This window comes from Stegastes partitus, unplaced genomic scaffold, assembly GCF_000690725.1.
Source record: "Stegastes partitus isolate 25-593 unplaced genomic scaffold, Stegastes_partitus-1.0.2 Scaffold1664, whole genome shotgun sequence".
Lineage (NCBI taxonomy): Eukaryota > Metazoa > Chordata > Actinopteri > Pomacentridae > Stegastes > Stegastes partitus.
Genome location: NW_007579395.1, coordinates 64,724 through 80,879, shown reverse-complemented (window position 1 = coordinate 80,879; position 16,156 = coordinate 64,724). Strand labels below are relative to the sequence as shown.

Here is a 16,156-nt window from a genome sequence, read left to right as displayed (position 1 = left end):
GACTTTTAGACGAACTTGGGCTGAGAATAGTTTTTGAGATTTCAATTTGTGAATTAAAATCTGAGAGTTCTCGTCTAAGAATATGCAAGACGGTTGATTTATGAATTTATTCTCAGAAACTTATTTTTGGTTTTTCCTCATCATCTTAGAGAATTTTTAAATTTGCAGTTTTTGCACATTTTGTACAGTTAATTTTATTATTTTTTTTAATATTATTTTTTTGGCCCTTTCTTGTTGTGATTTGGAGTGTTCCCTTTTGCTGCCGTATCACAATAACTTCCCAGGTCTGGAATAAATAAAGTATTTCTATTTCTATTCTATTCTATTCTATTCTAGTAATCTTCTTGTAAATTTGTGGCACGAATTTATAATGTAATGTTAAAATACGAACATTTTTCTTAGCAGTTTATGAGAATATTGAATTTTATAATCTTAGTGAATATGCAGATTTTGTTTATATTAATTTGTGAAGTTAATCTCAGTGTTTCAGTTTGTTTTCTCTCATAAATTTATCTCTTAATGTGATAATGATTTTAAACTTTTTGAAAAAAAAAAAAAAGTATGGAAACAACTTTAATATCTGAGCAGTGAAGCTCCAGCAGAATGCAGAGTCACCGTGGTTCACAGATGTTGGTAACATCTGCAGGAAACATGCTGCACAGATTAATTACACTTTTTTTCTCCCAATTCTTGAGAAATAAATAATCGGAAAATTTCACATTTTTTCATTTTCTTTCTTTCTTTCTTTCTCTCTTTTTTTATTTTTTTTTTTAAATTTAAGGCATTACAACTTTGTCATTTCATATTAAAAAAATAAAGAGAGTTTTTGCTTCTTCTGTTCCTGGTTGTTCTGTTTCCACAGACTTTTTAGTCAAAACTTATAAAAATGTGACAGAAGTGGAAAAAAGCTCCAAACAACAGAAACACCTTCAGAGCTCAGAGGGTAAAATGTGAAGCTCCTCCTCCTCCCTGTAACCGTCCGGTCTGCGTCTCACTGCTGCTCTGACTCTATTTAACGTAGAACGAATGAAGCCGACCTCACAGAACACCGAACACGTCCTCTGCACTCGTGTTTGGTCGTACGAGAGCTTTTCAAGAGCTCTTTGGAAATCTAAACATGCAGGTGAAGCGTGGAGGTGCAGCATCAGTAAACAGAGCGGTCGGTCCGCCGCAAACATTTCAAATACGCATAAATCAGCTGAAGGAAGTCTCTGTACGAAACCAAGCAGAGTTACACAAGTCTGGGTAAAAGGGGGGAAAAAAATCTGCATCAGTTTCCGAGATACTGGATTTACAAGCAACAACATCGCATCATGAATGTTCACCTGAGGTTTAGGGAGGTGAGCGACTGCAGGCCGATGACGCTGTCCGGGATGGTCCTGATGCAGTTGTGATACAGGTTTAGTGTCTCCAAGGCAACCAGGTGGCAGACCTCCGAGGGGACGTCGGTCAGCCGGTTCTTCGACAGATCTGCAGCGAGGAAACAGAGCGAGTTAAGTATAAACGAGTTCAAAAGCAAAAATAATGTCGACGTAGAGCAGTGAAATGTGTTTTGTTCTGCAGCGTCTTCACCTGCAGACGTCACAGAACCACAGATTAAATTAAACAAATCACAGACGTTTATCGGCCTAAACTGTATTAAAACATTAGAAAAATGAAGGTAGCGTTGCACATTTTATCCCTGTTGCATGGTTAGTGCCTTAACCTCTTTAGACCCGAGTTTCAGTTTCGTTTTTTTCAGTTTTTTTTTTTAGAGTTTTAGACGATTTTTTAAAAATTCAGTATTGCTTTATTTCCAGATTGGCCGCCTGATCTCTGGATTTGACCATGAAAACTAATAAGAAAAAATCCTGAGCTGTAGGAATGCAGTATTTGGTGATCTGTGATCACTTCTTTTCCAATTCCAGTCTATGGGAGCCAGGGCTTTTTGGAGCCAGGACTAGTGGACGTAGTGATACTGCAGGTTTTTGGCTTCATGTTCAGGGCCGGTTGCTACGTCCATCTTTTAAACAGTCTATGATGAAAATGCAACAGGAGCAAACACCAAGAGAAAAATCTTTGAAGGAAAACAGCTGCAGCTCGAAAAGTGTCTTCCAAAGGTTAGACTGAGGCAGTGAATGGACCTCCATAGAGGCTCTCAAACGTTCAAGCTTTGTCTGGAGGATTTTCTACGAGCTTGAAGATCCAAATCGAGCCTGTTCGTCACCACAGACTTGTCCCGGCCGGTGTTTGGCTGAGGAGCAGCTTCTGGAGGCCGCTGACTTCACATCCGGCTGCCGCTCGGCAACAACAACATCAACTTGAGTTATCAGCGGCGGCCAAATAAGGCCAAGAAATGTCAGGCCAATTATTCCCACATTGTTCTGCGGAGGCCGAACGTCGCAGCCTCTCGAACAAAAAGAACACGTTTTGTTTTTGTTAACGGAGCGAGAACAGGACAAGAGTTCATTTCCTCCGGTGGCAACAATCGCGGAAAAAGGTGTGTTGTGCTATTGTGTGTGCGCGGATTAAAAACCCGCCCGGGCATTAACCGCATCTCTGCTTCGTTTGTCGTGTCGATGTTCCGGAGTCACCAGGAAACGCGAGAAACAACATCAGTCGCTGCAAAAGTGCCGCCTGACCGGAGAGCAGGAATCTGGAGCTCCGAGTCCGGCCAAGTCGCTCTCCCACACGGACACGAGACCGGCGCTGGTGCTGCTTCAGGGGGATTCTTAGCGACGCCACGGGGACGTCTGACGGAGCACCGGAGGAAAATCAAAACAGCACTTCGGTTTATAGCCACTTCTGTTAACTGAGGTTTCAGTTACTCAAGAACGAGGGACGTTTCTGTGCAACAAACGGTCCGAAAATGTGCAGATTTCTGCCGAATGAGGAACAACAAACCTTCACTGTAAGAGAACTGGCCGTCCTCCCAAAGGCCCATTCTGAGCAGGAAGACCCTCAAACTGGAGAAACTGGAACCAGAGGTTGTTCTAATGATCAAGTAATGAAACAGTGATGCTGATGACTGACCAAGAACAGCTCTGAACAGAAATAAAACGCCTCTTTGTGTCACGTATACGTTTGGTTTGGTGCATTTTATTAACTTACTAAAGTATTTTCTAGGCGTCTTTGCATTTTTACTCACTGTGGGCTCGTTTTTTTTTACTGCAAGTCCTGGAAGCAGCACGACACTGAGTACAAGTAGAGAAATGTCACATGAATTCTGTGCAGTTTGACTCAGTCATGATGCCATGAATCACAAAAACAACACATAAAAATTTAATTTCTTTAATTTATTTGAAAAAATATCTATATTTCTGATATGCCCAGAGGTGATACAAATGCTGGGGAGAACAGTCGACTCTGCATAATATATATATTTCACCAATTTTTCATTTTTACTGTGTCCCTACACTTGCCTCCCATCAGCTCTGTGTTTACACTGACTGCAGCTCAGCCGAGAAGTTAAAGAATTTTTGCCAAATATCAGCTGGTCACAGTGAAGTCGATAATGGTTCCACTGATGCGCCGATTAGCAGAGAATTTTTTGTTTTTTATAGAATCTGGTTTCAGGAAACAGTTCATTTTTGGCGACTTTTTTTTAGCGTAATCGTTTTATGTTTTCTACAGAATGCTGTTCCAGTTCGACACAGTTATGATGCCATGAATAATAAAAACAATGGGAAAAAACTGAATTTTTCTCATTTATTTTGCAAAATTTATTTTTTTAAAAAGTGCCCAAAGGTGTAACAAATACTGGGAAAAAAGGCGACTGGATGTAATGTATATATTTGACCAATTTAGCATTTTTAATCTGTCCCTACACTTGCCTCACATCCACACCAATGGGTCCACTGCTGCGCCAATTAGCGCAGAATTTTTAGTTTTTTTAATATTATTTTTGGCAACGTTTTGTTTCTTACAGAATGCTGTGCAAGCAGCTTATTTTTGCATATTTATTCTTTTTTTTTTTTTAAGACACGTCAATTCTAAGATGTCAATATAAGGATCGGTATCCATCAAGGAAATATTTTTATTCTTATTTTTTTAGCTAATCTACAATACGTCAGGTGTGTGTTACGGTGGAAAATGGTTTCAGGAAATTCTAAATATTAAATGAGGCCAAAAAAAACCCAACCTTGATCCATCAGTCCCTGTTTCTATGACGTCATTGTTTTTGGTACAAACACTCACCAGTGTGTACTCACAAAGACAAAATAAAAAAACATAACCGCATTTCACAGAGTTATTTTCTGACTGGAGTTGTTGGAGCCCACAGACGAACCCGACTGCAGCGTTGCATCATGGGCCGAGCGCGCTCACAGGAAGTGCTATTTAAAACAGCGCGACGCAGAAACAAAGAGCCAGTCAGTCCCGCTTTCATCCTGCCAGCAAACAACTATTCCTGGCAGAGCGGCGTCCATCAGCTCCCTCTAACCTCCACGAGAAGCCTCACGCCGCCGCGACCCGAACGAACTCCTGCCGACGCTTCAAGGACACGGCGGCCTCGCAGACACACATCTGTCGGGTTGGATTGGAACCCGTCTGACATGTGAGCTGACAGACGTGATGATCCGGGCCTCGAGGCTTTTACCCCCCACTGACCCACACGGGGCTTCCCTTCACCACCGCCAGCGTCCCAGTTACCAACGAGGATCCTGGTTTTGTGTTCGCCCACGTTAGCATCACGACCGAAGGCCCTTTGTTCCTGAACATGCACGCTGGAGCTCAGGCAATTTGAGGCATTTTAGTATCAGATGATAGAGTCAGCAGGTTGGAAAGGCATGTTATCTTTTAAAAAAATCACCAAAATGACACCGTTTATCACCACAGAAACTGGAAAAACTGAGAACATGTGCCGGGTGTCTAATTACTCAACTGTGAGGTGAAAACAAACCAAATTCAAGCTTAACATCTTGATATTTTATGAAATTCACTTTGTCTCATTTAAAAAATTCCCCAAAAATTAATTGTTTGCTATGATCGGATTCTATAAAAAAGAAAAAATTCTGCGCTCCTCGGCCCAGCCGTGACACCATGACTGACTCTGCTGTGATTCACGGTTAGGTGACAAAAATTCGGGACATTTTCAGCTGTGTTTATACAAAACGCATAAAAGCAAGTATGAAAACAAATTAGAAATGTCAGTCATGAAGCGTCTACAGGATGCAGAGTCACTCGTTTTATTGGGAACACCTGTGGGAACTGTAAAAACAGTTCTACATATTTACTGCAAGTTTTATTTGGTAACTTAAATCAAATAGAAATGATTATTTTTAAGATGTATGGTCGTGTAATAGTGTAACGCTGAAGAGACAGTTGGGAATTTAAGCTTAAAATCTTGATATTTCCTCAACCTCACTTTGTGTCATTTAGAAATTCACCAAAAATAAATTCTTTGCTGTGACCAAATTCTATAAAAGTCAAAAAATTCTGCTCTATTTGACGAAACCGAGAAGCTATAATTGACTCAGCAGTCATGTGACAAAATATCTGGAAATTTTCAGCTAAACTGCAGGCAGTGTTTAGACAGAACCCCGTGGGAAGCAAGTATGAAAACAAGTTAAACACGTAAATTGTAAAATATCTACAGTATGTAGAGTTTTTATTATTATTATTATTATTATTACTATTATTATTATTATTTTTGGAAAAACCTGTGAGTGCCTTTAAATGTTCTGCAACTTTACTGCGGGTTTTTAAATTGTTTGTAAAATAAATTAAACAGATTAAATACAATTAAACAGATTAAATACGATAAATTAGATTAAATTCAACTGTTGTTTCTGCCTTTGTTCATGATTTATGGTACTGTGATGGTGTAACACTGGACAGACGACATTTCTAAGAATTTAAACTTAAAATTTTGATGTTTCTTTAAACTCACTTTGTTGTTTTTAAACATTCACCACAAATAAATTGTTTGCTTTAAATAAATTCCATAAAAATCAAAAAATTCTGCTCTATTTGGCGAAACCGAGAAATTTGAACTGACTCAGATGTGATTTACAGTCATGTGATAAAAATTCAGGGAGTTTTCAGCTGAACTGCAGGCGGTGATAACACAGAACCCACAGGAAGCAAGTTAAACGTGTAAACTGTAAAATATCTATAGTGTTTAGAGTTGCTTTTTTTTTTATTGAGAATCCCTGCAGGTACTAAAAAACAAGTTCTACATGTTTATTTCAGGTTTTTTACATATATATATTTTTTTACAAATTAATTAATATAAATTCAAGTTGTATTTCTTTGTCCTTTAATGATTTACAGTCCTGTCACTGTGTCACGCTGCCCAGACAACATTTCTACTTCTGTCTCCTTCTAATCGCGGTTGTTCTGTTTCCAAAGAGCTGCAGGACTTCATGTCACAGTGAAAAACGAGCCCACGGGGAGGAAAAATGTTTCACGAGCAAAAGAAAACCACCTCAAAGTTGCTCAGAAGAAGGCTCAGCTCATCGTCGGCTCAACACAACAAGCAGTCATGTCCCGGAAACGTCAGGATTCTTCTACAGCTCATCTTAAACCTCGCAGCTCTGACATGTTTCCGAGGACGCCGGCTGAGTTAATGTGGGAGTCTGAGGCCACATTCCCTCCAGGCTGCTTGTTCCAACACGCAGCGGCGGCGCGATAAACCAGCAGCTTTGACTCTCGGCTGCTCACACAGACGACGTTGAACGAGCTTTTATCTGGAAGCATCTCACGTTGCAGTCAGTTGAACTTCCTCAGAGCTCACCTGGACGGAGAGCAAAACGTGATCGTCGCTCGTAAAGCCGCAAACAGACGGGCCCGATGTCTGTGGAGGAGGCGTTTTAAATCCAGTTCAGGGGGCGCGTGTGAGGAGTTCCTCCGTCCTCGCATTTTAAATTAATGTTTTGTTCGGTTCGGTGAGAAACGGAGGAAGTCAAAGACGCTATTGAACATTTTATAAACTGAGAATCATCATGAATGTCGGCCTTTTAGACAACGAAAACAAATACAAGCAGGTTTATAAATGGGTTGTTTCAATAGCAGCTAGAGGTAAATCCGTTTGTAGCCTGTTTTTTGGTACATTTTCGCCAAATTGGTGGCATTAAAGATAAACAGAGTTAGCAACTAGCAGCTCCTGTTTGTAATATATCCACAAATGTACAGAAAACTACTTACTGCGATCCTGAAGAAAGCTAAACAACGAGGTTCTGCAGCATCTTTTTTATCAGCTAATGAGCCGATTTATGCACGTTGACGCCCCGTTAAGCTAAACCACCTTCACCCAACATGCTAATGATGCTAAACGCTGCTTCGCGTCATGTTGGAGATAAAGGTGACAATAGCAAAGGTCCACATGCAGCTGTTGGTTTTGCATCCCACTAAAGATTCCAGCTGTCTTAATCACCAATACACTGGGGGTGTGCGTTAAGACAATATTAGATCGTGAACGATTTGAATGCGTAGACGAAAAGTGAGGAGATCGTCTGGATCCTTTAGGTCACAGTCTATAAATTGCAGTTCTATGCTGATGCACCAGATGTATGACGTCATCAACCTGACCGACCAATCATAGTGAATTACGGGCAGTAATGGACCCAAACAGACAACGTTAACACGGACATCCGATGAAGGCGATCCGTATGAGAAGACAAGCCGAAGAGGGAACACAAGCAGCTACCGTTTATCTGGCAAAAGACGTGGTTCCGTTCAAGACAGCAGAAAACGACCCGCGGTACGAGCTGCCCGGCCCAAAACACTTCTCCAGCACCGCCGTTCCACGTCTCCACTCTGAATGCCGAGTAAAGACTGAAGAGTTCAGATCGTCCAGTTTTGCGCAACAACGAGTGATCGGTGGTCCATCCGCACTTAGTCTCAACAATACATGTGAGATCGCGATAAAATCGTGATATTTTTGCCATCTCGCCCACTTCAACTAAAAACTACCAGAACTAACCATCTGGTTCTACCTGCAGGAACCGCCCATGTAGAACCACTTTTATGGGGTTCTTTCAGGGGAGAAAATAGAAGCTAATCCAGGCTAGCTACCTCTATGCTAGCTGGTTAAACTTGACATAAACAAGAAAACCAGTCGTCTCCTCTCGAACGTCACCATCAGGAACGAGAGTTGTCGTTTCGGCAACACAGCAAACAGCAACATCACAACTACTGTAGTTGTTTTCTGGATCCTGCACCAGAGTGGGAACCGATAGAGGTTCCTGTAAACCTGAACCGACTCCTGCAGTGGAAGGTTGTCTATTAGTGGATAAAGGAGCTGAAATGGGAGCCGCTGATTAACATATGCATTGATTTTCAGCATCTAATCAGCTTTAACCAACACTAACATCTGTGAACTTCCCTGTTGATGTTGACGAGTTTAGTAAAAAAAAAAAAACTGGTTCGTCTGTTAACTCTGATAAGATGTAAACCTTCAAATAGCTGTTACAGTCTCAACACAAACATGAGCTGCTGTCAAACCAGGAAACCACCGTCTGACGCTGTTTGTTTTTACACTCGTGTACTGTTTGCTATTCTCTGCTGCCATCTGAGGTCATATGTCAGACTCTTATATGTGTGAAAACATTTTAATTTAGTCATTTTTTTTAATAGAAGTCTTCATTTGGAGGCCGACAACGAGCCATTTAAACAGCAAAAAAACAAGTTTGAGGAGATTAATACGAGCAAACTTCTCGGTCTTTCTGAGGCAGAAACCTTGGATGCCGTAAACACAAACAACACATCCACCGCACCCACCGCGAGGCAGGCGTGGAGCTTCCTGTGTTAATAACAACGCTCGCTCGGCCTCTCCGTTACGAAACAGGAAGTGATCTCAGCGCGGTAATGAGGCGGGTCAAGGTGCGACCTTCGACCCGCCTCAGAAGAGGAAAAGAGAAGAACAATGCAGGACGAGGGCTTTCGTCGCCGCAGAAACCTGAATCAGCAGCGTTCCCGGAGCGACGAATCACAACAGAAAGACTCAACACACGACAACACAACAGACACACAAAGTAGTCGATTGATCACTTCTGTTAGATTCTCTGATTCCAGCTCCTTAAATGTGAATATTTCCTGATTTATTCTGAATGTTTTGACCTGTTTCGGACATTTTTTAGACTAATAATCGACACACTAGTCAACGATGACGCGTTTGTCGTACAACGAGGCTCCTGTGACCTCCAATCACATTTAAATGCATTGACTTCGATGTGCCATAAAAAGACAACAAAGGGAGCTGACGGGGGTTTAACTGAGGCGCACGTGAGCCGAGACGTGAACCGCCAGACCTTCGACTTGTCGCACAAAGACTTTTACTGTACAAACAATCTGCAGGAATGCGGAGGCCGGGGCTCAAGAATGTTTTCTTGCCCACTGATTAACGCACAACTCTGTCATCTAGGAGGCGGAAGGAAGGAAGGATGGAAGGAAGGAAACAAGGAATGAACAAACATCTGTAGCATGCTAATTCACGCTGTCCGTGCAGAATGTGAACAACACGAGGGGGGAGTTTAACTGCATACTTCTTTGGGTATAAAAAAAAGAAAGTGGCTGCCAACTCCTACTCAGCAGTTTTGATTGGCTGAAGATGCACGAAGCCGCTACTCGTGTTACCGGAGACTTTCCTGCTCCTGATGGTTTAAATCTAAATCCTGCAGCGTCAGGTTGTGTCTGTCTGCAGACCTCTGAAGCAAGTAGTGAGTGTGTGTGTGTGAGAGAGTGTGTGTTGCAGCTGCATCCTCTGGCTGTGCAGGAAAAAGGCCAGACTCCTCCCTGCACTACAGTAATGACAGGCTTCGCCGCCGCCGCCGCCGCCGCCGCCGCACAAACACACACACGAGCACGAGAATAGCAGCACCGAGCAACGGCCGAGAGTCGGAGCGCAACATCTGGAGAGGACAACAGGGAAGGAGCGAGGGATTAACGGGAGAGGAGGAACAACGAGGGAGAGAAAAGAAACACAACAGAGGGAATAGAGAGAATAGTAAAGAGGAAACGAAGAGTCGGGGATTATCCGGCTGTGGTTTCTAACTACTCACACACACATCAGTCTGGTTCCTTACAATCTGTGGCCATGTGTGCAAACCGAGAGGTCAGGAAGCGATTCCCACCACGGATCACTGAACAGATGAACGTTTTGAAACTGTTTAAACAGTTTACTGGTATTTTACAGAATTTCCATGTTTTGTTAAATTAAAGAAAACGATGAATGAAGAAACAAACAAAATGACAGGACAGAATAGTCACCGCTATATGTTTGGGCAGATCCTCGGATCTCTTTTCAGTAACTCCTTAAAACACATTTTTATCAGAGAGCTTTTCCTGATTTTATGTTTTATAGCTTCTTGTTCTATTTGTGTGCGTTCTGCTTTTCTGTGTGCTTATTTTATTTCAATTTATTTTTATCGGAAAGCTCTTTGTAACATTTGTTCTGAAAAGTGCTCCATAAATAAAGTTTATTATTAGTATTATTATTTCTTTATTTTGTTTGTTTTACAAATTGTAAATTGGTCTGTTACAAATTCTAGATTTTTACTGCATATAAAAAATACCATTATTTGATTATTATTATTAGTAGAAAAGATAGATTGAAAAATGTAAAATAAAATAAATAAATCAATAAAAATTAAACTGATATTTTACAGATTGTCCCTGTTTTGTTAAATTACAGTAAATGATGTCCACATCAAAAAAACACATATTTTTAATTTTAAACATTTTTATTAATTTGTTTTTCTACAACCTTTAACTCTAAAATTACACATTTTTTAAAATTGTATTTAAATCAGTTATATATGTATAAATACACTACAGGTATCTGCCTTTATTTAAAAGAAAAAAAGAAACACAGTAAATAAGAAAAAAATTTAATCAATTATTTTACAGATTTTCTCTGTTTTGTTACATTTTAAATAACATCTAAAAAATAATAATAAAAAAAAAAAAATTTATTTACATGTTGACCATAAAAAAAATTCAAATAAAATCCACTTTAAAAAATTCTGCATGTTTACAAACAGTACATTTGTTCTTTTCCACCATTTATCTGTTAATTACACTGTGTCTGTTTTATTATATTTAAAACAACCATTTCAGTGCACTATTCTGTGTTCTTAACATAGTTGTTCTGCCATAAGTGGAATTTTAAAAGTCACCTGGATGTGAAAACTGCACATCTGGAATCAGCCGTCAGGTCTGATAATAACAGACTTAAAAACACATTTATCACCAGAGGTTTTTTAGCTTTATGACGCTGCACTCGATGTTTTTCTGGTTCGACTGTTACGAGGCACGACTGATGTTTTTAAGGAGGAGTGGGACGTCTGTCGTATAACAACAGCCTGAAGGTTTCTATCCAGGATTCAGGATGAAGTAAAATTCCACTGGATGCATCATATCAATAAGAAGAACGTGTGTGTGAAGCAGAGGAAGGTCTTGTTGCTGACTACGAGGAAACCAGCCGGGTCTCAGACGGGCGGGTCCAGGATGCTGAAGCTGCCGCTGGGAGGAAAAACCCGCTGCCTCAGATCGAGTTTGTGCTGATGAGGAGGATGAGGATGACGATGAAAACCTGCTGTATTATGTTCGCTGCTTTCAGCTCTGATTTCACACCGAAACACTGAAGTGACAGAATTACAAGAAACAACTGAACTTCATTATGGTTTTTAACCTAAAACGTCAGTTAAAACTTTTATCTTAAACTGGGAAAAAAATCTACGTAAAAAGAGACTCGGGTCATGAAATTTTCTTTTCACTCCAACTTTCACGTCTTTTATACTTAAAACACTGTGAAAGGTGTTAATTTTCACTTACATTAAATAGGACTTTTTTTCTTTTTCTTACACCTTATTGCCTTTTAAATGTGTGACAATTTCCAGAAGTTTTCATTTTTCTAATCTTTAGCCTTATTTTAGCTGACTTATCTTATTGCTTTACTGTTAGACGCTGCATCCCTCATGTCATGTAACGTTGTTTTCAGAGCAATATCTGGCGAAAGAGGAATTTCCTGTGGGATTAATAATGTTTTATCTTGTCTTATTATTGTAAAAATGGACCTTCTTGTCATGTTAAGTCTTCATAAACTGCTTTTTCTTTGTAAATCTAATATCTTATATGTCTGATATTATGGAAATATGTCTCTTTTGTATTTTAAATTGTATTGAATATCAATATTTTTTCGATTTATTATATCAAAGTTAGAAATTTGAGTGTCGACTTTAATGTTTTGTTTCCATTGACTCTTTAACCATTTGTCTGGAGGAAAAAGTGTCAAGAAAACTGCTCCTTTTTCTCCACTTTTAACCAAAAACTTCCAGCTTTTAACCATTTGTGCACGTTTATTTCTACACCTCCTCCATCGCACAGTACCAGCATCACTACTGCAAGACTTTCAGACACTAACGACGTGATCACAAACACTTTAATCTGATTCTTTGGCGCTTAAAATGTAGTAAATATACAAATAAAGTTCTGCCACAAAGTCACACACGTGTGCAGCTTCTTGTTTTTCTGGAGGAGCAGCAGGAGACGTGACGATAAGGAGGACGACGGCGAAGGAGGACAGAAAAATAGAAACAGGCTAACGGGAGCTGAGGTCGCCATGACAACCGCGCGAGGCTTTCTGCATGGATGCAGAGTCGCATGCAAACGTGTGTGTGTGTGTGTGTGTGTGTGTGTGTGTGTGTGTGTGTGAAGCTGCACGCATCAGCGGCGGCGCAAATATGTGTGTGAGTCTGTCGTTGTTTATCTTGGGGGCAAAAAAAAAAAATGCATATTTGCAGTCAGTCCTACTGTTTCCAAGTCTAAACATAGATGCAGTGTGTGTGTGTGTGTGTGTGTGTGTGGGAATGGCTGGTCCTCCCACAGGAATCCCACATGACCTATTTCTCGACCCACGTCCATCTGCCGCAACCTCACATTCACAAAAAGAAAAAAGAAAAAAAAAGTGCCCATTACAAAGCATCAGATTGGCTTTATAAGGTCAGTTTATGACAGGAAGCTACACACACACACACACACACAAACACAAACTGCCTTCCTGCGCTACTGGAACATTCCTCCTCCAGAAAATATGCATTTTTCTTTCTCGCGGCAGAGAGCTGAAGCAACTGTGACATTTAAAAATAAAAATCATCTACGGTGACTTAACCGCAGAGGAGATGTTCTGCACCAGAGGCCGATCTTCTCCGCGTCATGAGTCGACGTTTTCTTACGCTACGGCGGAAACATGGCTCCTGTGACAGTCATAGTGGGTTATATATGTGGTCACACTCCTGCTACAGCCTCACAGTCATCAATAAACCCACCTAATGGTAAATTATTTAACCAATTTTAATATATATCAACCGATGAGGCAGAAAACGAACATGTCAGAAAACTAGCTGTAGATTAGCTGCAGTACCTGGTTGTGCCACCAGGTGGAGCTTTTTTTATTACTAAGCACAAATGAGCCATAATTTCTGTTCAGCGCTGTAGCAAGCAAAGGATCCGGTCGCTGAGTTTATGGGGAGTTAATGTTGAAAAGCAGAGAGCATTATGGGGGTTTAGCTAGCAACGGGCACCATGACGACGACTTCTGTGTCGCTTAATGGCCTCCAGATTTCCTATATTCCGGCTGCGTACACAAGAGAGCTAGCTTAGTAGCCTAAATCCTGTGTCTGTTGACTGAAACAGCAACAGATTGATCCATTATTGATCGATAACGCTGCTGATTATCGATTTAGAAGTGATCATAAAAAAAAGTTAGGCCGATATCGATCCGTTACGGGAAATCCCGAGCGATAAGCAAAATGAAAATGTCTAATTGGTTCTTTTGTAATCGTCGGAACCAGCTTGGGACATCGATTTATCCATTATTGATTGTGTTGATTATTGATCTAGAAGTGGTCATAAAGAAAAGATCGGGCCGATATCGATCAGCAGCAACAAGCAAAATGAAAACGTCTCGTCGATTTTTTTGTGACCAGAACATCGAAACCAGTTCTAAGGTGGAACCAGTTTGCCCAACCTTACGAGGCGAAAGACACGAGCTCATGCCGGTGCGTTAAAATTTCCTATCGTAGTTTGTGACAGCAGCGAGCGCGGCGGCACGGTCGTCAACAAACGTCCACAAATCTGGTTTTTAGATTCCAGAAGCTGCCCGAGAATCATCAAACTTCACGCACGCTTTCAAAGCTCGGAACGTTTAGACAAACACCGGCTTAAAAAAGCTGAAGCTGTGAGCGGAACCAACACTTCCTGTTTACATCCCTCAAGGCATTGTGGGAACTGTATTCATCTCCAACGTAGAGGTGAAGCAGAGATCACAGGGGCTTCTTCAGTAGCTCCTGTCGATAAAGCGATGAGATGTCTACAAACAGCTTGTTTATTCACGCTTTAATGAATGAATGAATATCTTAATGTGGCTTTTCTTTCTTTCTTTTTCTTTTTTCACACTGACTTGATTTTAAAGTGAAAACAGATCTCAAGAAAAACAACATGTACTCAGCAGGAGCTTTTCCAAATCCTTTAAAAAAAAAACAACAACAACAACCAGGAGTTTATCTGGAGGTTTCTTCCCCTCCAGTTCGTCTCCGGATCTCTGTGTTTTGTTCTGCGGAACAAACCGACATGAAGTGGCTGTTACATAACCAGACTCGTTCAAGTGAGCATCCACCCACACCGGAGCTTCACCGACCGACACACACGAGATGCAGGTTTAAATCCCTGCAAAGATAAAAAAACAACAACAACAACCCGTGCGTTTGTTTTGATGTCCCATAATTTACTCATGACACAGCGGGAGGGGGGGAACGGCGCTTCGCCCTCCTGCTCGTCTGTCCCACTTTTTCCTGCCTCCTTGGAAGCGAAAGTAGGACGAGAGCTGAAGGAGTCAGTCTGCTGCTTTTTATCAGACAAACAAGCAGAGGCAGCGCCGGCGTTACGTAATTAACGAAATAAGACGACGCTGTAGCTGTTCTGGAGCCTGCAGTAAAAAAAAAAAAAAGAAAACACATCTCCTCCTCTAGCTCCCCACATCGCAGATACACCGTTCAGCCTCCCGTCAAGCAGCAAGTCTCTGCTTGTCGACCGCGGTCAAGGCGAGGACGCAGCGCTCCGATTAGAGGCGTCGCGTAGGCCGGGTGGCGATGTTTTCGTCTGATAAGGGGGTCAATGTGTCAGAACTTATCACAGAGCCATAAATTCTTCTCCATATCTCGGTGGAGAGATATCGGTCCTGAGAGGGAAGTTCAACATATCCAGGCTTTCTTCGTGTTAGCTGGATTAACAAAACCTAAAACCACAGTTGGAGATGACAGGGATCAAGGTGGTTCTTCTTCAGACTCCCGTAAATATGGGAATTTAACGAATCATTCTTCTGCACAAAATGAACCGGTTGCATGTTTGTTATGAAGAATTTTAAAAACAATTGCAGCAAAAAGAGAAATCTGCTAATCGTGTAAGAGAATGATTTTACTGCTCAGTGACTCTTGGTGCTTGTTTCTAACGCTAAAGCTGCTAAACTTCTTACATTTAAACACGACGCTCAAACAATGCAGGATATTAATTTAATTTCGGGCCAAATCAAAGCAAAATTACTGACTGAATGTTCTCTGTAAGAAACACCAGCAGCAGAGTTTTCTAATCAGTGCTTCTATCAGCTGTAAAACAGTCTGGGCAGCATGTAAGGACCAAGTCTAAAAACACGTTTATGTGATTTCTGCATGTGGGCACCCATGGCAACGTACACTGCACGGCTTCATCTCGTTGCGTTGGTGCCTCGCGGCTCGACAGGTTTGCAGGCTGAGAATCTGAACAAGAGAATCCGTTACAGCCGAATCCGGCTCTGCAGCATCGGTTACTATGGCGATGTAGCAGGTTAAAAAAAAGAGAGACAGCCAGAAGCTAAGCTATCCTTGCTAACCCGCTAATCTTGCATCGCGACGCAACCCTCGGAGAACCCGAAGTCTCAAAACGAGAATAAAAAAGCAAGTGGACGTCGTCTGTTCGAGCCCCCGAAATAAAGAGTGAGAAAACTGGACGTGGATGCATTTCTACGTCGCACAGAGAGTTGTGTATCCTTCATCCCTCTTCCATCGCACAAACTCAGCTTTACAAAGTCTCTACGTACACATGAGAATGCAACAATGACAACGTTAAACCTGTGAGGTGGTGCTGCAGCGTCAGGTGGTGCTAGCGCTAACCAAAAGAAACCCGCTGCATGTCTGCCGTCGTT

General features: G+C 41.3%; 1 protein-coding gene across 1 annotated transcript in view; it reads right to left on the bottom strand.

Annotated features, from left to right (window-relative positions):
* lrch1 (leucine-rich repeats and calponin homology (CH) domain containing 1) overlaps positions 1-16,156 on the bottom strand; it is a 127,076-nt gene that overhangs the window by 80,542 nt on the left and 30,378 nt on the right. The window contains 1 exon segment of the mRNA XM_008301352.1: positions 1,326-1,470. Within this exon segment, the coding sequence (XP_008299574.1) occupies positions 1,326-1,470 (145 nt within the window).